The 24,918-nt window shown below is 41.7% G+C and overlaps 1 protein-coding gene across 1 annotated transcript; it reads left to right on the top strand.

Annotated features, from left to right (window-relative positions):
• The first annotated feature begins 1,315 nt into the window (after positions 1-1,315).
• neu1 (neuraminidase 1) lies at positions 1,316-20,803 on the top strand. Its single transcript, XM_047384768.1, has 6 exons — positions 1,316-1,548; positions 3,150-3,339; positions 3,560-3,822; positions 9,891-10,073; positions 20,226-20,445; positions 20,567-20,803. The coding sequence occupies exons 1-6, from the start codon at positions 1,462-1,464 to the stop codon at positions 20,785-20,787; spliced, it is 1,164 nt and encodes a 387-aa protein (XP_047240724.1). The 5' UTR covers positions 1,316-1,461; the 3' UTR covers positions 20,788-20,803.
• Positions 20,804-24,918: the final 4,115 nt, after the last annotated feature.

Below are 24,918 nucleotides of genomic sequence, written 5' to 3'. Positions count from 1 at the left end.
GCTGTGCAGGAGGAAGAATGAGTCTGATCCGATTGAGGTGGCAGCATTTCTCCTTGATCAACTGGAGGGGCTTGGAAAGCTCCATGGAAACAAGCTGCACCAGTTGAACTGCTTTCAGCACTGCGCTGCACCGTGAGACATTTACAGATATATCTGGACCCATTTAGGGTTGAGCAAAGACAAAATTGACCAAAAATGACCCCAAATCAATGTTGCATCTTGACTCCTGTGACAAACTGAAGACCTTTGAACATAAATTGAGGAATTGATGGTGTTTCTGCATGTGAAATGTTTTATGTTGTAGAAGAAAACATATTGTTCTAACAATATCCAACTTGAAAATTAACAATTAACAACTTGAAAAGTTTTTTGTCAAAACATGGGAAAGTGTATTATTAGAATCATAACGTTTTCACATCATAACATGATATAGCTGTATTTTTCTTTTGCCTGGGTGGCAGCTCTATACTTCCCTAGGTGCAGGATGTGTCTCCCAAATGATTTTTTTTCTACATGTCATAGCTTTATTATCATTAGTATTCTATGTCATAATAAATAAAATAATGTTTCATAGCGATGGTGTCAGTACAATAGTAGTAGCAGCAGTATTAGTAGAAGTAATGCATTTCCACTACTGGTGTATTGTGTCCACTAATATTAATCTATGTTTTTTAATTTCTACCAATTTCCTAATGTCAGTCAGTCATTTTCTACCGCTTCTTCCATAGTGGGTCATGGGGAAACTGGTGCCTATCTCCAGCAGTTTATGGGCGAGAGACGGAGTACACCCTAGACAGGTCGCCAATTTCCTAATGTATTTATGTCATATTGAATTATTATTATTATTTGTATTATTATTATTATGGATGGCAGTGAAGCATGCTATGATGTAGGGTTCAGAGTCAGTAGCAATTACAAAAATAGAGGATCCATATCCAAAAGCTTTTACTGTTAACCAAGACTGAGAGTGATTATGATAGTACAATAGAAGTAGCAGTTGTATTAGTAGTAGTAGTAGTACTAGTAGTGGTACATCTCCCCCACTATGTCATGTCCATATTAATATTGGTAATATATTATCATTCCTACCAATTCTCTTTTGCATTATTATTAGTATTATTATTATGATGATGATTATTAACAATAAAACAATAAGAAAGAGTAATTGCTTAATCATTACACAAATGTTTGAAAATAAAAAGCATATTTACTAAACTGAACGGTGACAAGATTCTGTTAGGTTCGATTTAAATTCTGATGTTTCAGCTTTTATTTTGGTGGGTCACGACAGTCACGTGGCCATAAACGTCGATCATATGACTTTCTGGATAAACAGTGCATCAAATGTACCCGGCGAGTAAGTGAGAGAGTTAGTGTGCTTGGTTCTGGTTGCTTGTTTGGACACTTTGTTGGATCATATCTGGTCGGAGTGAGGAAGAAGAGAGTGTAAGGAGCGGAAACATGGAAACCGGAAGTAGGACTGCAGCGGTGTCCTTACTGCTCTCTGCGGTGCTGCTCGCCTGTGTTTGTGCCGTCGACAGTGCTCAGGTACACTGAAAGTGTAATTAAGCGATCATTACTGTGGTATAACGTCGTTCTATGTCGGTCAAAGCAGGTAAACACCGCGCAGTTAAAGCTGTTGGGTGAAGTGGTTTAGTTCAACTGCAGAAACGTTGAGTTATCTCATTTGGAGATGTGTCAAATTGCACCTGTCTGCTTTAAACTCAGCCTGAAAGGAACCAGAATGCCTGGTTTGAACTTGGGATTTTCCGGGTTTTTGCTGAACACTTTGCTTCAAAACAACAGAGGCTGTAATTGTTGGTCTGTTTTTACCTAAAACGTTTCAGGAAAGCGTCTTTCTTGCAAGTTGCTCTACATTAAAAATTGTGGACATTAACAACTAAATTTACAACTCACATTTAAGATATCTACAATCTAATCATAAAGTCACGGTATAAAGAAAGTACACCCGGCCAGAAGGGTTTGTCAGATTCCTCTGACAAATCCCCCAGTTGCTTAGAACCCCAGTGTGGTCAGCAGCTGCATGGATACGGGCAGAGCACAGCTTCATGCCACCTCACCTCCTGGTGCTTCCAACACAGTTCCAACAAGCTTGGCCTTTAAAACCAAATCTCCTCTCAGTCTCTAATAAACCCTTTTTAACACTGCAACATTTATGGTAACGTCTAATCATCCTTCGCTGTTATAAGGGACTTTTTTTTTACCACTTCTGTGGCTGATTTGATATTTGCTCATGTAGTTGCATTTATGTGAATATATTATTTGTTTATAATATTTCTTGGTGTTTACAGTAATTGTTTTCATATTAATAACAGTTTTTTTTTTTTTTTTTAAATGGTGCATGTTATGTTTTTGTGGTTATGCACCCTTTTGTACAATATTCCCAGTAAATTCAATGTAGATTCTAGGGTTTTATGTGCTTTGTATGTATGAAGGGTTTAAAGGGTGTACGTACTTTATCATTTTTCATAGAACATTTTAAGTTTGGCTTCATCTTTGCTTTTAAGAAGTAATTGCATGGTGGAGTCTGATGCTGCAGATAAATAATTTATCATTTGTAAGTTAAAACCCTGGAATTGATTGATGGTGTACTTTCTTTCTAATATGAATGTTTGAGAAGTGATTTATTAGATCAATACATGCTGTCAGCCAGCATTAATCCTGACAAACAGTTGAATAAAATGTATAAAACATTTAAATATTTTAACACCCTTAAAGGAACTTGGAAAAGCATTTTCCAGAACAACTTGAAGTTATTAAGAAGAAAAATTCCCAGCAGAGTTTGGATGGTGCTGACATATATTTATTCATTCCTTATGTTAAACTCCAAGCTCATTAGAACGGTATGTACCATATATAGTCTATTTTGATTCATGTATCGTCATGTTTTCTTTACCCATTTTCTGTTTTTTCCTCATGAAATGCAAAGAAATGAAGGTTGCTCAAAGTTTTGTTTTGTACTGCTGCTTTTACATGCTCGTCAGACTGCACCCACATTGCAGATAATACAGATATTTTTCCTGCCTCGACTAGTTTTGCCCACAAACATTCAAGCTTTTTATCTTTCCCTTTGTCAGCCTTTCTTATCCTCGACCTCAACTCTTTGTCATCTACTCTCTGTTGCCTAGGTTGACCCTCTTGTGTTTGAGGAGCAGCTGCTGTGGGTTAGTGGAGCACAGGGTAACGTGAACACCTACAGGATCCCGCTCATCACTTTTACTCCCAAAGGAAGCCTGCTGGCCATCACAGAGGGCAGGAAGTCGTCGTCCAGTGACGTGGGAGCAAAGTTCCTCGCAGTGAGACGGTCCACTGACAAAGGCAGGACCACTACACAGAAAAACAATTTAACCTAAAAAGTTTTCATAAAATCTCCAAAAATAAGCAGAATTAGACATAAAAGCCTTTCATTGGAAGGATGCATTTCCATTTAAAAATCTTAAATAATCAATATGGTCTGGGCTCACATTAAAGCATTTGATTTACAGAAGGTTCTAGGTTCCACGCAGCTCATCTGCTTTACTTCTGTCGTGCCTTACAGGGAGCACCTGGTCTCCAACGGCCTTCATACAGGATGATGGTAGCTTTCCAGATGGTTTGAACTTGGGCTCCGTAGTCGTGGATGAAGAGGCAGGTTCAGTGATTCTGATCTACACAATCTGCTTCCACCTTTACCAATGCAAGCCGGCTAGCACCATGATGGTGGAGAGCTGGGACGACGGTCTGAGCTGGACCGCACCCAGAAACCTCTCGGTCCAGCTTGGAGTGAAGGCTTTTGCTCCTGGGCCGGGATTCGGCATCCAGGTGAGAAAGGATATATACTTCACCCCTGTATGGTTCAATGAGATTGCAGAGTCATGGCAGGGTTCAGTAAGATGCACCGGGCTCTCCAATACATCATTGTAGCACAAGGTAGTTCGGCAGCTTGCCGTACATGCACTTTGACCTCTGTAGAGAGGTCTGGTGGCAGCATTTAAGGATCCTGGTTATGCAGGTTAGGCAGCTATGAATAATCCACACTCTGGACATCATTAAATATGCTACACCAAGGCAGCTTGTTCATAGATATCAGCATGCATTGACCTCCCAACTGAAATAGGCTTCCAAGCAGGTCAGAAACACACACCCCCAAATTGCGGCAGGTTGCTGGGAGACTGAGGCAATTTTAAGCTTTTCAGTCTGCAGTTTGAATGCAACGTGTACTTTTCAGACTGTCAAAGCAAAATATTGGCATCGTATTTATCAATGAAAAGGAGAAGCATATTTTAGACGTGCCAGTGTTGGCCCATATGGTTTTGTTTATAATTTTGGGACATTTCAGAGCCTCAATCTGATTGACTCAAAATAATGTGTAATAAACACAGATTATGTGTTTTTGTATGCCTGATTCCTTTTGACTAAACAAGATAAAACAGTGTGTTAGGGTTATTTAAAACATTTGTGGAGTTTCAGGAAACCGCAGGTCAGTTTGAATCTATAGGAGTGAAGAACCACATGTGAAGTTTTTTTTTACTGTAAAATTTGTTAAAATTTAAGCCAAAGGACCTCTTTTAGAGGTGAATTTTATTGGCATCTTAAGAAACTGACATGCTCATCATTTGCATCACATGCACATAATCAGCATTTTAAAAACGATTTCATTTTAAAGTCATTTAGCTCCTGATTGAGCTGTTAATGTTTATTTTCTTTGTAATTACTCTCTGAACATTTGTCACAACTGTGTTTCCTTAGTTTGTGCTTTGGTCTACAATAAAAGAGGAAGCAAAGTTAGTTCTAGTTTCAAGTCAGTGGAAAAATATTTAGTGGTTTAACACCTTAAAAGACACCAGTTTTTCAAATTAAAGTATATACGTCAATGTACTGCTAATTTAGGCCACGTTGCTCCAAGTAGCAACTGTTCCTAAAGCTGAATCATACATTTCATTTTGTTGATCAAAAAGAACTTGTCTTACTGATTATATATTAATGTGATTTAATTGCATTGGTCTGATCTGGTCCCAGTCATTTTGCGATTTGTTGTGAGTTTATTTGTATGAAAACTCTTCCCATAACCCAACAGAGTTGTAATATTATTGGCATTATTTCCAAATTCTGTTTCACTGTTTGATGTGTAGTTTTCAGTCAGGACAGCCTCTGCATGTTCATAGTTTCTAGAATACACAAGTTATTATCCACCCGCAATTGTACTACATATGTCTTCAAGCCTTCCTAGTTTAAAAAGAAATGTCCAGACTTTTCCATCCATGCCCCCATTTTGTTTTGTGTAAATTACTGGAAGGCATGAAAACCTAGCAGTTGAAGTGACATTTTTTGTCATGCGTGGTTATTTGGACAATCAGCATATTTGAACGTGTGAAATGACTCAATCATGTGAGCTGACAGAGCCTGAAGCTAAACAAACCAACCTGTCATCTCCATGTTTTAGATTGTCAAGCCTAGCGTTGTGGGCTCTTCTTCATGGTACACTCCTCTGGTCATGTGATCACATACTTTTAATGCACAATTAACCCCAAGCTAAGCCTGCCACAGTCTGTTGAAAGTGTAAACAACTTGATAAAGTGCAATTTTCATTCTTTATGATCCAGTTCAACATTCTGATCTCGGAAGCGTAGCTTTCAGTCTCACATGAAAAATGTTTCCCTTCTGCAAAAGCTCAGTTGTCGCTGACCTTTAATGAAAGAACCTAAACTTTCAGCCTAAAACTTGCTAATAAAAGTTGTTTTATTTCTTCCACGTGACAGCACTTCGTTATTACAATACAGCTTTTTCACCCGTTAGTCTTGGCTTTCATAGCTGATAAGGGAGTTTGCAAGCAGTTTGTAAGATAAGGATGTTAAATTTAAAACCAACCAACACAATCTTAAACTTTTTAAAATAACATTGTTTACCCTGAAATCATTCACGCAACACATTTTAGTTTTTAGGTTATCTGTTAGTGCACAAATAGAAGTTAAATTATCTCACTTATTACAACTGTGCAGTCAATACTGGGGATTACATCTTCTTTGTAAGAATGTTTTTCTCAGTGATGCAAGTTTCAGGCAACGAATGCGGGCCGAGCCGGTTCCTTTTTGTCTGCTTTTCAGAGGGTCTCAGTGCAGATACTTGACAGGGCAATGTTTCATGCGTGATTCAGTCTGAGTCAGACCAGATAAAGTAGCTGTGTGTTTTGATCATGTCTTTTTCCAGGTCAGATCAGAAAAAAAAAAATAGTTGGACTACATTTTTAGTGGGGCTAAAAAAACCATGTAAAGAAATATTTATTTCTGTAGAAAATAAATATTTATTTATTTTTTACAGAATTACCAATGCCACAATTAATTGCACCCCTGCTCACTATACTTTTGCGAATACGACAGAACTTAATCTTCTAGAACATTTCACAAGGTTGGAGCACACAGAGAGAGGGTTTTACAACCATTCCTCTTTCATGCCGTCTTCTTTTCAACTCACCTAACCGGTTTTCTGACCTTTTTCAATTCTATTCAATTCAGTTTTATTTATATCGCGCTAATTCACAACACGTCGTCTCAAGGCTCTTCATAAAGGGTTTGGAATGGTGCGGTGTTGTTGGGGAGGTTAGAATAAGCTACTGAGTGTTAGAGTTTGGCCATTTTAGAATGAGCTATGTCTAGGGGTACTAAGTAAAATAATTAACTGATAAAGTTTGTCCATCTAGAGCCCACTGGTGGTCATTGTTATACTAAAAACCACAAGGATTTGGGGGTACCTCTCTCTGTCAGACTGATTATAACCATTGGAAAAGAGAAGGGGTCACACAGGTAGCAGGTTTCTTCTGACCTTTTTTTTTTATTTCAAAGATTTTATAACGCTCTTTAACAAGGCCTCTTTGGAAGAGACACAGGCCCACAGCATCACAGATCCTTCTCTATTCATAACATTGTGAAAACAGGTTCCTTTCCAAATATTCATCCTTTGTTTCACCACACAACCACCTGTAAGTGTTTGTTGCCAGTAGTATATGTCAGTATTTTAGACCGGTAATGTAATGTGAAGACCAAAGACAATTTTCCTGGGATACCTCTCATGCAAACAGTGCATATCTATATAGCATATATCAGCTTTTATGGAGCCCTGATTTTTGATTTTTCTACACTTTCAGTGTAAGATTAAGCTACAGCAATCAAAAATGAATTCATTTTATTAGGTTTTTAGATATCTTTCTCAGGGGTGGATATGATTGTGGAAGGTGCTGCAGCTGTGTGCTTGGATCACGTTATTCCAGGTCCAAACAGGAATGACTAAGGGCTGCAGTTTGCAGCCACTGCATCGCTACGACCAGGAAACAAAGGAGTTCATTAGCTTCAACTTTAGGAAGGTTGTTCTTGCTTTTGTCTGTTTGAGCAGTCTCCTTTTTTACCTTGCAAGCCAGACATCTCAACATTACAGTTTATAAAAAAATAGAAATTCTGCCCCCCTAAAAATGAACTAAAGATACATTTTTGGATCAAACGTGGGAGAAAATTCAAGAAAAAATGCACATGTTTTTTTTGTTTTTTTATTTCTCAATAGCAAATCAAGTAATAACAGAAGTGTCTTGATGGCAAACAGATCAACACTATAAATCTTGTCTTATCACAAAGTTTTGTTGGAGCATCTTTAGCTCTACCAATGGTACACATCAACTGTTCAATAGTTAGAAAAAGCGTGCAGGATGCAATGCTATAACTGTAGTGTTTCGGTTTTTTTGATGGACCCGAATGCAAAGAGCGGCTGAGGTGAATAAAACAGAGTTCCTTAATAGAGAAAAATAGAATAAACTTACAGGATTTGCTAAGAAGAGCAGGACATCAAACACCGGCAGATAATGGTAGATAGACCAGGAATTAGTCTGACAGAGAGAGGTATCCCAATCCTTGTGGTTTTCAGTATAACAATGACCATCAGTGGGACCCTTTGTGGGGTTCCTTGAGACGACATTGTTGTAAATAAGCGCAGTTTAACTAAATAATCTGAACTGAAACTATCTGTGTAGTTATGCTGCTATAGGCTTAGGCTGCTGGAGGACATAACGACCACTTTCACCCTCTTCGCTACATTCTCACACTACTCTCCAATTTTGCATTATTTGCTGTTATTTCATCTTTTAACTTTGTTCTCTCTTTTCTCTTCCTAGAAGCTACACCTGGCCTGACTCTGTGTCTACCTGTGACACCTTTCTGGAGAGGGGAATCGTCCAAGCTTCTGCTGGCAACAACTTAATGCTCACCCTCTACCGATGATCCACATAGCCCTGTCTTTTAGTGTTTAACCCTTTCTCTCTCCTAGACATGGCTACTGACTGAGCTTCTACTGTGACTAACTCTATGTGCTCTCTTTCAGACTCTAACCTTGAAAACTTGCTCAGAGTTTATCTGTTCTTTCTTTCTAGATGAAACGACTAAAGGAGCTACATCCATTAACATTTACTTTTCCTTCCCATAGAAAGTACTCCTGGATCAGTGCTTCTTTGTTCTCTTTGTGTCTCTGCTCTGTTCTCTCAAACCCCCAGTCGGTCGTGGCAGATGGCCGCTCACACTGAGCCTGGTTCTGCTGGAGGTTTCTTCCTGTTAAAAGGGAGTTTTTCCTCTCCACTGTCGCTACATGCATGCTCAGTCTGAGGGATTGCTGCAAAGTCAACGCCAGTGACTGTCCACTGTCTCTACATGCTCATCCAGGAGGAGTGAATGCTGCAAGTCACTGACTGGATGCAATCTGCTGGATTTCCTTAGATAGAAAAACTTTTTATCCAATTTGAATAAATAACTGAATCTGACTGCACTGTTCAATGGTTAGGATTAATAGGAATGTATGTACCTGACTGTTGTGAAGTGCCTTGAGACAACATGTGTTGTGAATTGGTGCTATATAAATAAAACTGAATTGAATTGAATTGAATAAAATTGAATAAGGCAGGTAAACAGAGGAATCCAGCCGTGTGCAAAAAAAAAAAAAAAAAACAGTAAAGAATTGACTAATGAACAAAAAGAGCTGATCACATGAAATGTGGAGCAGCTGTGGCACGGAGAATGCAGAAAAGTAACAAAAAAACAACTACAAATGTATAAACACTAAAACACAATACAACAAACTAATAAGGAAAACACCTAATAATAGCCATAAGGGAATAAACTAGAAAGCAAGACCTAAAGAACGAACAGTAGGGAAATGGTCAAACTACACAAAAATGAAAACTCAAAGATGTCATTATCATGACAATAACTTGGTTTCAGTTCTCACTTACATTATTTTAAGCCAAAACTTAATAAAAAATGATAGTAGAGATAAAACGATCCCCCCTTCTATTAGAGTCCCGTGAGTTGTGGCTTTTTAATTTAATTTCAGATGGTTCCTCATTCAGCCATCTCACACCTGACTGTGGAAGCTTTTTCCATTAGCAAGCAAAGCCACTAAAAGTCGTCTAACATCAAAATGATTTACATCTCAGTACCATTTATCTTGTTTTTAGAAAACCAAGAATAATCCATGTAGAAATCAGAAAAGATATAAAAATGTAAATGTTTAGTACAAAACAATTAGCAAAGATTTACAGTTTGGTATTTTCATGTATGGAAGTGATGTATGTTTTAATTTGGATAACCAAAAAATGTCCCACTGAGAGGTTGTGGAGGAACGACCAAGAAATAAAATCACAGGAGTAATCAGTCAGGGGGGCTGGTGACATAACAAGGAATAATAAAAACCAAAAACATACTGGGAGAGGGGACTCTGTGGAGCAACTAGGAATGTGGAGCAACAGAAACTGAGGAAGACAGCATTCATCCTGTTTAACCGAAACATGACAAACTTTAATGATGACAACAAAAAGGGCAGTTAAATTTTGCACCCATCTGTGTCCTTTTGCACTATAGAAGCGCCTTAATCCTGCAAAGGGGCGGTTGGTGGTTTGTGGCCATGGGACGATCGAGGGGGACGGAGTCTTTTGCATCCTGAGTGACGATCATGGAGAGAACTGGTACAATGGAGCAGCCCTGAAGAGCATCCCTTACAACCAACCGAAAAGAGCTCAGGACTTCAACCCTGACGAGTGCCAGGTACGTTTCTGTGCTGCTGTTTTAAAAATCTGTCAGCCAGCAACTCACTGGAACCTTCTTTTTAACAACATTTAAGTTCTTGCCTTTTAATTTGTGAAGATGTAACTTTCCGACGAACTTGACCGGTGGAAATATGCTTAAGTTGACAGGAAGGCTTGCACACTGCAGGACTCCATTGTTTGGTTTACTTATTGCACTTTTTGAAGCACCAAGGTGCTGTTTTAGGCAAACTTGAGTAACAAGGCATCAAGCTGTCTTCATTAGTGTGGTATGCAGTAGCGCTGTGCTGTGACAAAGTATTTACACACTTACAGATTTTTTTTTGTTTCTGCTTTTTTGTTACACGTTGTTGTGGAATTTCCTTATCAAAGTGGGTAGAAGTTGACTCATAACAAGAGAAAATCCGGACTTTGTCTTTATAAGTTTTATTCAAAGGCATTCAGCGTTTGAAGACCCTGACACTGAGGTTAGTCAGTGAAACAGAGCCCCGATCAACATTTACACACAGTATTTATACCAGAACATGACAGGGTTATCTCAACTGCAAAGAGTCTGTGTTTTACGACCCCTGACCCTTCTCGGGTTCAAAGGTGACAAGGTTACCTAGGAACAACCATCTACTCTCCCAAAGGCATCACCCTAAAAAATGGCCTTAACCATTAAACTTCTGATAATGACTTTTACAGCTTTCTCCAATAACACAGAGGTTCAGGGGAGTGAGGTAACCCAAAGGTCATATATTGTGGAATGCCTACTGAAAGAATTTCCATCACAACGTAAATGTTTCAAATGTTTAAATCTGACAAAGAAAACCTGAGTAAATACAAAAAGTGATGATTTCATTTATTAAAGAAGAAAAGCTAATCAAACCAACCAGGCCTTAACTCATCCTGTGTGAAGTGGTGAATTAACTGTGATTAACCACATTTCTTCATTTAATTTCACATACAACACCCTGCACTGATTCCTGTCTAGCTTTTAAGATCAGCAAATCACTGAAATAGAACCTGTCTGACAACATAAAGCAGGTTTAAAGATCTTAAAAAGCATCTTGCCTCAATCTAAACATAATCAAAAACAGAGGATTTTTTTACAGAATTACCAATGCCACAATTAATTGCTGCCCCTCCTTGAACCGTCACCTTAACGTGGTGGAGGGGTTTGAGTGCTCAAATGATCCTAGAGGCTATGTTGTCTGGGGCCTAAATGCCCCTGGTAGGGTCTCCCATGGCAAACAGGTTCTAGGTGATGGGTCAGACAAAGAATGGTTCAAGAACCCCTCATGAAAAACACAATATCGAGGCACGTGACGTCGCCCGGTACGGCGGAGCCGGGGTCCCACCCTGGAGCCAGGCCTGGGGTCGGGACTCGTCGGAGAGCGCCTGGTGGCCGGGTTGCTCCTCGCGGGACCCGGCCGGGCCAAGCCCGAACGAGAGACGCGAGGCCATCCCCCAGTGGGCCCACCACCTGCAGGGGGAACCGTGAGGGACCGGTGCAAAGAGGATTGGGTGGCGGACGAAGGTGGAGACCTCAACGGCCCGATCCCCGGATGCTTAGGCTGGCTCTAGGGACGTGGAATGTCACCTCGCTGGGGGGGAAGGAGCCTGAGCTTGTGCGGGAGGTCGAGAGATATCGACTAGAAATAGTCGGGCTCGCCTCCTCGCACAGCGTGGGCTCTGGAACCCATCTCCTTGAGAGGGGTTGGACTCTCTTCTACTCTGGAGTGGCCCACGGGGAGAGGCGGTGGGCTGGTGTGGGTTTGCTTGTTGCCCCCCAGCTCAGCCGTCTCGTGTTGGGGTTTACCCCAGTGGATGAGAGGGTTGTATCCCTGCGCCTTCGGGTTGGGGAGAGGTCTCTGACTATCATTTCAGCCTACGGGCCGAGTGGTAGTGCAGAGTACCCTGCCTTCTTGGCGTCCCTGTCGGGGGTGCTGGATAGTGCCCCTCCCGGGGACTCCATTATTCTGCTAGGGGACTTCAACGCCCACGTGGGGAACGACAGTGACACCTGGAGAGGCGTGATCGGGAGGAATGGCCTCCCCGATCTGAATCCGAGTGGTGTTTTGTTATTGGACTTCTGTGCTAGTCACGGATTGTCCATAACGAACACCATGTTCAAACATAAGGGTGTCCATCAGTGCACTTGGCACCAGGACACCCTAGGCAGGAGGTCGATGATCGACTTTGTTGTCGTATCATCAGACCTTCGGCCGCATGTTTTGGATACTCGGGTGAAGAGAGGGGCTGAGCTGTCCACTGATCATCACCTGGTGGTGAGTTGGATCCGCTGGAGGAGGAGAAAGCCGGACAGACTCGGCAGGCCCAAGCGCATAATGAGGGTCTGCTGGGAACGCCTGGCGGAGCCCTCGGCCAGGGATGTATTCAACTCCCACCTCCGGGAGAGCTTCGACCAGATCCCGGGGGATGTTGGAGACATAGAGTCCGAGTGGACCATGTTCTCTGCATCTATTGTCGATGCGGCTGCCCATAGCTGCGGCCGTATGGTCTGCGGTGCCTGTCGTGGCGGCAATCCCAGAACCCGGTGGTGGACACCGGCAGTAAGGGATGCAGTTAAGCTGAAGAAGGAGTCCTATCGGCTGTGGTTGGCTTGTGGGACTCCTGAGGCGGCTGACGGGTACCGTGAGGCCAAGCGTGCTGCGGCCCGGGCTGTGGCAGAGGCAAAAACTCGGGCCTGGGAAGAGTTCGGTGAGGCCATGGAGAAGGACTACCGGTTGGCCTCGAAGCGATTCTGGCAAACCGTCCGGCGCCTCAGGAGGGGGAAGCAGTGTTTTGCCAACACTGTTTATAGTGGGGGCGGGAGACTGCTGACCTTGACTGAGGACATTATCGGGCGGTGGAAGGAGTACTTCGAGGATCTCCTCAATCCTGCCATCATGCATTCCGTGGTGGAAACAGAGGCTGGGGACTCGGGGTTGGACTCTTTCATCACCCAGGCTGAAGTCACCGAGGTGGTTAAAAAGCTCCGCGGTGGCAAGGCTTCGGGGGTGGATGAGATCCGCCCTAAGTACCTCAAGTGTCTGGATGTTGTAGGGCTGTCATGGTTGACACGCCTCTTCAACATTGCGTGGCGGTCGGGGACAGTGCCTCTGGACTGGCAGACTGGGGTGGTGGTCCCCCTTTATAAGAAGGGGGACCGGAGGGTGTGTTCCAACTACAGGGGGATCACACTCCTCAGCCTCCCTGGTAAGGCCTACGCCAGGGTATTGGAGAGGAGAGTCCGACCGATAGTCGAACCTCGGCTTCAGGAGGAACAGTGTGGTTTTCGTCCCAGCCGTGGAACACTGGACCAGCTCTATACCCTCTACAGGGTGCTCTAGGGTTCATGGGAGTTTGCCCAACCGGTTCACATGTGTTTTGTGGACCTGGAGAAGGCATTCGACTGTGTCCCTCGTGATGCCCTGTGGGGGGTGCTCCAGGAGTATGGAATCGGGGGCCCTTTATTAGGGGCCATCCGGTCCCTGTACGAGCGGAGCAGGAGTTTGGTCCGCATTGCCGGCACTAAGTCGGACCTGTTCCCAGTACATGTTGGACTCCGGCAGGGCTGCCCTTTGTCGCCGGTCCTGTTCATAACTTTTATGGACAGGATTTCTAGACGCAGCCAAGGGCCGGAGGGGGTCTGGTTTGGGGACCAGTGGATTTCATCTCTTCTTTTTGCAGATGACGTGGTCCTGCTGGTCCCCTCTAGCCAAGACCTACAGCATGCGCTGTGGCGGTTCGCAGCCGAGTGTGAAGCGGCTGGGATGAGGATCAGCTCCTCCAAGTCCGAGGCCATGGTACTCGACCGGAAAATGGTGGCTTGTCCTCTTCAGGTTGGAGGGGAGTTCCTGCCTCAAGTGGAGGAGTTTAAGTATCTCGGGGTCTTGTTCACGAGTGAGGGAAGAATGGAGCGGGAGATCGACAGACGGATCGGTGCGGCTGCCGCAGTAATGGGGGCGCTGTGCCGGTCCATTGTGGTGAAGAGAGAGCTGAGCCGAAAAGCAAAGCTCTCAATTTACTGGTCGGTCTACGTTCCTACCCTCACCTACGGCCATGAACTTTGGGTCATGACCGAAAGAACGAGATCACGGATACAAGTGGCTGAAATGAGCTTCCTCCGTAGGGTGGCCGGGCACTCCCTTAGAGATAGGGTGAGGAGCTCGGCCATCCGGGAGGAGCTCGGAGTAGAGCCGCTGCTCCTCCACATTGAGAGGAGCCAGTTGAGGTGGCTCGGGCATCTATACCGGATGCCTCCTGGACGCCTTCCTCGGGAGGTGTTCCAGGCACGTCCCACCGGGAAGAGGCCCAGGGGACGGCCCAGGACACGCTGGAGGGACTATGTCTCTCGGCTGGCCTGGGAACGCCTTGGGCTCCCCCTGGAGGAGCTGGAGGAGGTGTCTGGAGAGAGGGACGTCTGGGCGTCTCTGCTGAGTCTGCTGCCCCCGCGACCCGGTCCTGGATAAGCGGAAGACGACGAACGAACGAACAATTAATTGCACCCCTGCTCACTATACTTTTGCGAATACGACAGAACTTAATCTTCTAGAACATTTCACAAGGTTGGAGCACACAGAGAGAGGGTTTTACAACCATTCCTCTTTAATGCCGTCTTCTTTTCAACTCACCTAACCGGTTTTCTGACCTTTTTCAATTCTATTCAATTCAGTTTTATTTATATCGCGCCAATTCACAACACGTCGTCTCAAGGCTCTTCATAAAGGGTTTGGAATGGTGCGGTGTTGTTGGGGAGGTTAGAATAAACTACTGAGTGTTAGAGTTTGGCCATTTTAGAATGAGCTATGTCTAGGGGTACTAAGTAAAATAATTAACTGATAAAGTTTGTCCATCTAGAGCCCACTGGTGGCCATTGTTATACTAAAAACCACAAGGATTTGGGGGTACCTCTCTCTGTCAGACTGATTATAACCATTGGAAAAGAGAAGGGGTCACACAGGTAGCAGGTTTCTTCTGACCTTTTTTTTTTATTTCAAAGATTTTATAACGCTCTTTAACAAGGCCTCTTTGGAAGAGACACAGGCCCACAGCATCACAGATCCTTCTCTATTCGTGACATTGTGAAAACAGGTTCCTTTCCAAATATTTATCCTTTGTTTCACCACACAACCACCTGTAAGTGTTTGTTGCAATTCAATACAATTCGAAAATACTTTATTAATCCCTAAGGGAAATTAAATGTTGTTGTAGCTCATATTATGAAGGTTTCCTCAAAGAGCCGTTGTAGATGCTGATGCTGTGGGCAGGAAGGATCTCCTGTAGCGCTCCGTCTTACAGCAGATCTGAAGAAGCCTCTGACTGAAGACACTCTGTTGTTGTAGGACAGTCTCATGAAGAGAATGCTCAGGGTTCTCCATAATGTTCTTCATTTTATGAAGAATCCTTCATTGCACAATGATCTCCAGGGGTTCCAGAGGAGTCCCCAGAACAGAACCAGCCTTTTTTATCAGCTTGTTGAGCTTTTTAAGTCCCTGGTTCTGATGCTGCTTCCCCAGCAGATGATGGCAGAAGAGATCACACTTTCCACAACAGACTTATAGAAGATCTGCAGCATCTTGCTGCAAACACCAAAGGACCTAAGCTTCCTCAAGAAGTACAGTCTGCTCTGTCCCTTCTTGTAGATGGCTTCACAGTTGCATCTCCACTCTAGTCTGTTGTCCAGGTGAACACCGAGGTATTTATACTCCTCCACCACCTCCACTTCTTCTCCCATGATAGAAATAGTTTTTGACTTATTCCTGTTTCTCTTAAAATCTACAATCATCTCCTTTGTTTTAGTCACGTTTAAAATGAGATGATTGTTTCCACACCATGCCACAAAGCGGTCCACCACCTTCCTGTACTCAGCTTCTTGTCCATCTCTGATCCACCCCACAACTGCAGAATCATCCGAGTATTTCTGCAGATGACAGGAGTCTGTCTTGTACTGGAAGTCTGAGGTGTACAGAGTGAAAAGGAATGGTGAAGAGTACAGTCCCCTGTGGTGCTCCTGTGCTGTTGACTACCTGGTTAGACTCACAACCCTTCAGTCTCACAAACTGTGGTCTGTTTGTCAGGTAGTCTTTGATCCAGGAGATTGTTGAGGTCTCCACCTGAGTCTTCTGGAGTTTCTGACAAAGCAAATCAGGTTGGATTGTATTAAATGCACTGGAGAAATCAAAGAACATGATCCTCACAGTGCTGCTGGCTTTGTCCAGATGACAGTGGGTTTGTTGAAGCAGGTGTATGATGGCATCTTCAACTCCAACTCCACAGCGATAAGCAAACTGAAGGGGGTCCTGATAGTTTACTGTTTGCTTACTCAGGTGGGCCAACAGGAGTCTCTCTAGGACCTTCATGATGTGAGATGTCAGGGCAACAGGTCTATAGTCATTGAGGACTGATGGGTGAGTTTTCTTTGGTACCGGAACAAGACAGGAGGTCTTCCATAACACCGAAACCTTCTTCTGGGCCAGGCTAAGGTTGAAGAGGTGCTGCAGAATCCCACAGAACTGCTCTGCACAGACCTTCAGGACTCTAGGGCTGACATGATCTGGACCTGCAGCCTTATTCCGGTTCAGTCTCTCCAGTTGCATCTTCACTTGACTTCTTGAGACACACAGGTGGAAGGGGGAAGCAAAGGAAGCATCAGCATCTTCTGATATGGTTGAAAGCAAACATGTAGAAGCAGAAGGGTCTAGGGCTGAGGTGGAAGATAAAAAATTTGAGGTGTTACTGGACAGCTGTGGGGCCTGTGGGTCAAAGGAGGGTGGAATGTCTGTTTGGCTGTGAGCAGGAGAGGAGGATGTGAAGATTGTTTCTGAACTGAACCTATTGAAGAATGTGTTCAGTTCATTGGCTCTGTCCAGACCTCCATCGGTCCGATCATCCTTCTGCTTGAAGCCTGTGATCTTCTTCATCCCTGTCCACACATAATGTTTTGCTGGAGCTGCTCTCCAGCTTCTTCTTGTACATCTCCTTGCTGTCTCTTACCTTGACTTTAAGTTGCTTCTGTAAACTCCTCAATAATTCTCTGTCTCCCTCTGAAGGCTAGTTTATACAGGGGTTAGACAATGAAAGGGAAACACCTGGTTTTAGACCACAATAATTTATTAGTATGGTGTAGGGCCTCATTTTGCGGCCAATACAGCATCAATTAATCCTGGGAATGAAATATACAAGTCCTGCACAGTGGTCAGAGGGATTTTAAGCCATTCTTCTTGCAGGATAGTGGCCAGGTCACTACGTGATACTGGTGGAGGAAAACGTTTCCTGACTCGCTCCTCCAAAACACCCCAAAGTGGCTCAATAATATTTAGATCTGGTGACTGTGCAGGCCATGGGAGATGTTCAACTTCACTTTCATGTTCATCAAACCAATCTTTCACCAGTCTTGCTGTGTGTATTGGTGCATTGTCATCCTGATACACGGCACCACCTTCAGGATACAATGTTTGAACCATTGGATGCACATGATCCTCAAGAATGGTTCACTTTGGGCATGCAACAGTCTGGGTGGTACGCTTCTTTGGAGCTTCTCCACACCGTAACTCTCCCAGATGTGGTGAAAACAGTAAAGGTGGACTCATCAGAGAACAATACATGTTTCACATTGTCCACAGCCCAAGATTTGCGCTCCTTGCACCATTGAAACCGACATTTGGCATTGGCATGAGTGCCCAAAGGTTTGGCTATAGCAGCCCGGCCGTGTATATTGACCCTGTGGAGCTCCTGACGGACAGTTCTGGTGGAAACAGGAGAGTTGAGGTGCACATTTAATTCTGCCGTGATTTGGGCAGCCGTGGTTTTATGTTTCTTGGATACAATCCGGGTTAGCACCAGAACATCCCTTTCAGACAGCTTCCTCTTGCGTCCACAGTTAATCCTGTTGGATGTGGTTCGTCCTTCTTGGTGGTATGCTGACATTACCCTGGATACCGTGGCTCTTGATACAACACAAAGACTTGCTGTCTGGGTCACAGATGCGCCAGCAAGACGTGCACCAACAATTTGTCCTCTTTTGAACTCTGGTATGTCACCCATAATGTTGTGTGCATTTCAATATTTTGAGCAAAACTGTGCTCCAAACAGAAAGATAATCAAGAACAGATGAGAAACAAAGTTATTGATATTAATCAGTCAATCAGAAAAGGTTTTAAAGGCATTTTAAAACTTCAAGAATACTGAACGAATAAACAGAACTGAAATAAAATCAAAATGAAATTTAAATTAAAAAAGATGTTTTTTCAGTCAGTAACGGTGGTGCTCACCCGTCCTGAAGTTTTGTGTTTTTTTTTTATTTAATATTCATGATACATTTAAAGTAAAAACACAGAGAAACTGTTTATCTGGGTTCTACTGCCCTCTGTTGGCTGCATCATTCTGCGTGATAACCCGGAGCAAAATTACAAGTTTAACTGTATTATTTATATATCTTTATTTATTTCAGACTGAAAATAAAATATGGTCTGACAAAACTGATGATCTAGTTAATAATAAATACATTAGGACAAATATGAAGAACCTTCAAAAACAGGATGAATACATTTTGCAGTCTGATGAGAGGGTGAAGGCTGAAACATCAGCTTATAAATGTCTGCCTTTCTCACAAATTATCTGGACCTTTTATAGGAAAGAAATATTAGACACAAACCACCTTCAACAATCATTCAAATTTAAAAAATGCGAAAAATGAGCTTTAAAACGAAACCAAATAATTACACATTTGACATATGTTCAGTTTCTCTTTTTGTTTCTTTTATTCCTACATTTGCACTTTAATTCATTGTTGGCTAACATTAGGTTGGCTAACATTAGTCCTTACTGGAGTCTTTTTGAACATAAATACTCCCACTGTTTTCCAACAATATTTTGATATTTACAGGTAATAAATAATGCTTTAGTTGATGGATAAGTGCACTGGGTAAAGCAGCTCCTTAAATGTTAATGTTTTAAATTTGACCAAAATAGATCTGTTGTCTCTAGTTAATTAAACCTGAGCCCAATAATTTTGCCTTATGGTGTTTGAAAATGCAAATTTAAGACAAAAATATGAAACAATTTAAGTTATTTTAATAAAATAATACTACAACTATTACTACTTCCGTTAAAATATTACCTATTGCTTCAGTAGTGTTTTCTATTACTTATTTATAACTAGTTTTATTTAAATGCACTGACATAGACAGTGGAGAACTGACTCTAAAGAACTGCTATTATATTTAAAGTTAAAAACAGCTAAAACACTGAGCAGTTTAATAGACACTGGCTCTTATTTGTGAAAAACTGGTGCGGAAATCCGTGTTTTGCAGACATACATTACACGCTTCTGTTTAGTCATAGTTTCTGTTGCCTTAACCACAGATCTTCAGACACAAAATAAAGATGGTTAGGTAGAAAAGTGACCTTTTTCTCACATTTTAAAATGACAGCATCATAACAGAGGATAAATGGCACATTTCATTATTTATTTCATATTATTTATTCTTTCCCCTGGCATAATATAAAATACCTGCCTCTCACCCCCACAAAAAAGGGCACTTTTTTAAAAAAGCAACAAAGATGAATGTATTTAACCTTTTATAGCCTCCATTATTTTATTGAACCACTGTTGATAAATAAGCTTGAGTTATGTATGCAGATGGAAAGCCTATGCCGTTTTAATTGCTTAATATTTTGGAAAATGTGTTACTTAGCTTTTTCTTCATAAGGAAAGACTTGCAATCTGCTCCAGTAGGGAGTCAGTTCAGGACAGTGGTGTGCTAAATTTAGATTTTATTAAAATTGCAAAAACAATAAACTAAACACACAGTATTTTAATAAAACAAGCAAAGTATTGCTTGTATTGAATATTCTGATTTCTGCAGAAAAGGAATCTGTAAATCATTGTAAATCTGAAACATAAAGAGGATCTCACAGGTTTGGCCAGTTAAAGAAAAAAACAGCATAAATTGTCCTTAATTTTTCTGTTTTTGTCTAGATTTTTTTCTTTCTGTGTATTTTCAGCATTAAGAACAGGATATGGTTCTCTCTTGTTTTATTTAGCGACGTTTAATAAAGGGTTGCGCCAAGTCTGCTTTTCAGATGTTTAAAATGTTTGTGCTCCGAAAAGAGAGTCACAGAGGAGACTCCTCCATCTGACTCCTCTTCTGTCTTCCTGCAGCCAGTTGAGATGAACGACGGCAGCATCATGATCAACGTCCGGAACCAGAACAACTACCACTGCCACTGTCGCATTGTGGTTCGCAGTTTGGACGGAGGCTTGACTCTCCCCGTAGAGGAGCTGTACTTCGACTACAATCTGATCGATCCTGTAGTTGCAGCTGGAGCTCTGCAGAAAGATGGAGTGCTCTACTTCACCAACCCTTCCAACGACCAAAAGAGTAAAAAAATAAAACTTTGTCAAATATTTGCTTTTGCAACCAGTTTAAAGTTAAGGATTAATACTTCTACTGGTTAAAAATAGAAGAGAATGAGTAACTTGACTTATTTCACTCTCCTTAGGGGTTAATCTGACGCTACGATGGTCGCTAACAAACGGAAAATCCTGGGAGAACAAAGCCGTCCAGATCTGGCCGGGACCGAGCGGGTACTCCTGCATGACGACTCTGAACACTGGCTCCGTAGAAGACCAGAAGTACATCTACGTCATCTATGAGAAGGGCCACAAGGACATTATTGAGACCATCTCGTTTGTGAAGATCCACCTATACGGCGGCCATTAGGGGAGTCAGTCGATGACATCTGCGTGAACCTTAAAGGGAAAAGGACACAAGAAGATTTTGTAGTGCAACTGCTTTCTCAGGAAGAAAATAAGAGACTTTTTAAACACACCTAAAAAAAAAGATGCTGGGAAAAAGAGGGCCTGCACTGCGAATTTCCAGCTGCTTTATGTTTTTCCTTCTTTTACAATTTTCTTTACAATTTTCACAGCTGATTAATTCAGATTTTCATCTTGCTGTGCCAAATAATTGATAAGCCTTTATTTTAAGGCACAAAGCCTGGACAAGCAGGAGGTGCTGGGGAAATACAGGTCCTTCTCAAAATATTAGCATATTGTGATAAAGTTCATTATTTTCTATAATGTAATGATGAAAATTTAACATTCATATATTTTAGATTCATTGCACACTAACTGAAATATTTCAGGTCTTTTATTGTCTTAATACGGATGATTTTGGCATACAGCTCATGAAAACCCAAAATTCCTATCTCACAAAATTAGCATATTTCATCCGACCAATAAAAGAAAAGTGTTTTTAATACAAAAAACGTCAACCTTCAAATAATCATGTACAGTTATGCACTCAATACTTGGTCGGGAATCCTTTGGCAGAAATGACTGCTTCAATGCGGCGTGGCATGGAGGCAATCAGCCTGTGGCACTGCTGAGGTCTTATGGAGGCCCAGGATGCTTCGATAGCGGCCTTTAGCTCATCCAGAGTGTTGGGTCTTGAGTCTCTCAACGTTCTCTTCACAATATCCCACAGATTCTCTATGGGGTTCAGGTCAGGAGAGTTGACAGGCCAATTGAGCACAGTGATACCATGGTCAGTAAACCATTTACCGGTGGTTTTGGCACTGTGAGCAGGTGCCAGGTCGTGCTGAAAAATGAAATCTTCATCTCCATAAAGCTTTTCAGCAGATGGAAGCATGAAGTGCTCCAAAATCTCCTGATAACTAGCTGCATTGACCCTGCCCTTGATAAAACACAGTGGACCAACACCAGCAGCTGACACAGCACCCCAGACCATCACTGACTGTGGGTACTTGACACTGGACTTCTGGCATTTTGGCATTTCCTTCTCCCCAGTCTTCCTCCAGACTCTGGCACCTTGATTTCCGAATGACATGCAGAATTTGCTTTCATCCGAAAAAAGTACTTTGGACCACTGAGCAACAGTCCAGTGCTGCTTCTCTGTAGCCCAGGTCTGGGGAATGCGGCACCTGTAGCCCATTTCCTGCACACGCCTGTGCACGGTGGCTCTGGATGTTTCTACTCCAGACTCAGTCCACTGCTTCCGCAGGTCCCCCAAGGTCTGGAATCGGCCCTTCTCCACAATCTTCCTCAGGGTCCGGTCACCTCTTCTCGTTGTGCAGCGTTTTCTGCCACACTTTTTCCTTCCCACAGACTTCCCACTGAGGTGCCTTGATACAGCACTCTGGGAACAGCCTATTCGTTCAGAAATGTCTTTCTGTGTCTTACCCTCTTGCTTGAGGGTGTCAATAGTGGCCTTCTGGACAGCAGTCAGGTCGGCAGTCTTACCCATGATTGGGGTTTTGAGTGATGAACCAGGCTGGGAGTTTTAAAGGCCTCAGGAATCTTTTGCAGGTGTTTAGAGTTAACTCGTTGATTCAGATGATTAGGTTCATAGCTCGTTTAAAGACCCTTTTAATGATATGCTAATTTTGTGAGATAGGAATTTTGGGTTTTCATGAGCTGTATGCCAAAATCATCCGTATTAAGACAATAAAAGACCTGAAATATTTCAGTTAGTGTGCAATGAATCTAAAATATATGAATGTTAAATTTTCATCATGACATTATGGAAAATAATTAACTTCATCACAATATGCTAATTTTTTGAGAAGGACCTGTACAAATGAAAGAATGATTATTTTATTATAATGTTTGCTCTTAAAATTTGTCTTTAAAGATGTTTGGTAGAGTAATACCTAAAAAAAAGGAGGAAAAACGTATTTTCCTTCTACTAAATGGTGTAATAATTTTGTATTTGGGTCGCATTCAAAGCCAGCTCCTCAGAGAGGGAAGGTCAAGTCCAGCTAGCATCAAGACCGTAGCTCAGGAATGTTGGCTGTGCTTGTTCTGAAACTTGCATCAGGAGAGGTTTTTAAGCAGAAGCTCGGAATAAGGTTGTTTTCTAGAGTAAGCAACAATTCTGCCAACAAAAAACTCAAATCAACAGATATTTAGATATTTAGGTCAGTTTAAATAATGAACCAGATCTAAAACTGCTCCTAAGGTACTGTGTCTAATTTTTGTTTGGGCCGGGGGATAAAAAAGAGGTTCTTTGCCAACAGCATGACCTTGAATTTATGGGAATTTATGTCAAATATGGAAGCAGGTTGAGAAAAATTCTGATTCTTTCGTAGTTTATTTGATTTTTGAGAGATCAGACATTCAGGGTAAACACAGCATCATTTCAGGAGGGAAGCAATGAGTTAAGGAGATGCATTCCTGAAAATTTGAACCTCAGTCCAACCCATACTCAGACAGATTAATACTTAGAGTTAACAACATTTATATAGCATCCTTGGATTCTCCACTATGTAAATACAGGTTTTCAGAAAGTTTTTCCCTACTATTGTTTGACTGTTATAAGTTTGAATCTCACAGGTTAGAAAAAAGCACCGACAGCTCCACCTTCAGAAAATAACTGTGAAATTAGATCCCACTCCAGTTTTTATCTTTCCATAGTTTCTGGCCAGGGCAGTGAAAGCCAAACTGTTCTTATGTTTTTTTGGTATGCGTTTTATTGGCATCTTTGGAATTTCTTAAAATGTAACAGACAAGGATCTCTGGCATAGCTGACCTATGAGGTGATTACTGTCTGAATGACACTTTTAATTTCACATGATTTTTAAAATCATGATTTTTTCCCCTCTATGAATTCATGGTGGTTATGATTTTTTGTTTTTATGTATTTATGTAAAATTTTGCGATGATGCACTTAAAAATAGAACATCTCTTGTTGAGATGGAGTGATTTAAAAAAAAAACAGGTGCAATGGTTTTATTTGATTTGATTTGTTTGTGTGTGATTAAATGCGGCATGAGGAAGATAACTGTGCAATATGGACAAAATAACATCATATAGTTTAAGACAAGGCTCCAGTCAGGTGGTCAAATGGCCCAAAACATCTATTTTCTGTGTAAAAACAAGTTAATACCCAACATTTGCTTATTACTTTATCATCACAAGACACAAGAACACAGACAGTACTGTCTGTGTTCATATGTGTTGTTAGGTTGTTTTGTCAGAGGAGACTGGTGTTTTCAGATATACTTGTTCCTCTGCAAGCATCTGATATGACTTCATGAATTTAAGTTCCCAATAAACTATAATTTTAAGAGATTACTGTCGAAATGAATAAAATCATTTGCTGATTGTTTCTTTTATTTATTTATTTAGCCAAGTTATTTAATGAGTTGACCTGAGCAGTTTCCTGGTCCCTACAATGGAGCTTTAGTGATCAATTTTTCTGCAAATGAACAAATAATACTAGCTGATGTGGGGTTGCCAGTAACAAAATCTTAAAGAAAAAATTATCTGTCTAAGGAGATAATTTTCTCCCCGACATCTAGATTTTGCCAAGTAAATAGCAATTAAGGAAATGAATCTTTGCCAGATTTAAGGACAGGGATAAGATAGATTATGCATTGTCAATCATTACTTGATTTTATTTTGATCTTTATTGGCAAAATATATTTCAACATAGTAGTATAATGGAGCTGTATTTTGTATTTCCAAAAGTCTGGCTCATCCTTGGATACATTTCCAGATGCCTGAATATGTCACGTTCATCTGTTCAAACAATTATATGCAAATATAAACAGCATGGGAATGTCCAGCCATCATGTATAGGATTGGATCTCCAAGGATCTGGCATGTCTAAAATGGCAACAATGATGGCATCGCGAGTGGACTGTGTTATCAAGCAGTTGCTTAAGCACCCAAAACTCACTGCAACAACAGTGGTATGCCGATGTGCTTTAGAGCAAACCCCAAGCTGTCCAATCTGTGGCTTCAGTGTAAAATACTTTGAGTGGTCAGTATGACTTGAAGCGTCTTACATAAATTCAGTCCATTTGAGTAATAAATGAAATGAATGATG

Source organism: Girardinichthys multiradiatus, chromosome 13 (genome assembly GCF_021462225.1).
Source record: "Girardinichthys multiradiatus isolate DD_20200921_A chromosome 13, DD_fGirMul_XY1, whole genome shotgun sequence".
Classification (NCBI taxonomy): domain Eukaryota; kingdom Metazoa; phylum Chordata; class Actinopteri; order Cyprinodontiformes; family Goodeidae; genus Girardinichthys; species Girardinichthys multiradiatus.
This window is presented reverse-complemented; position numbering and strand designations above follow the sequence as displayed.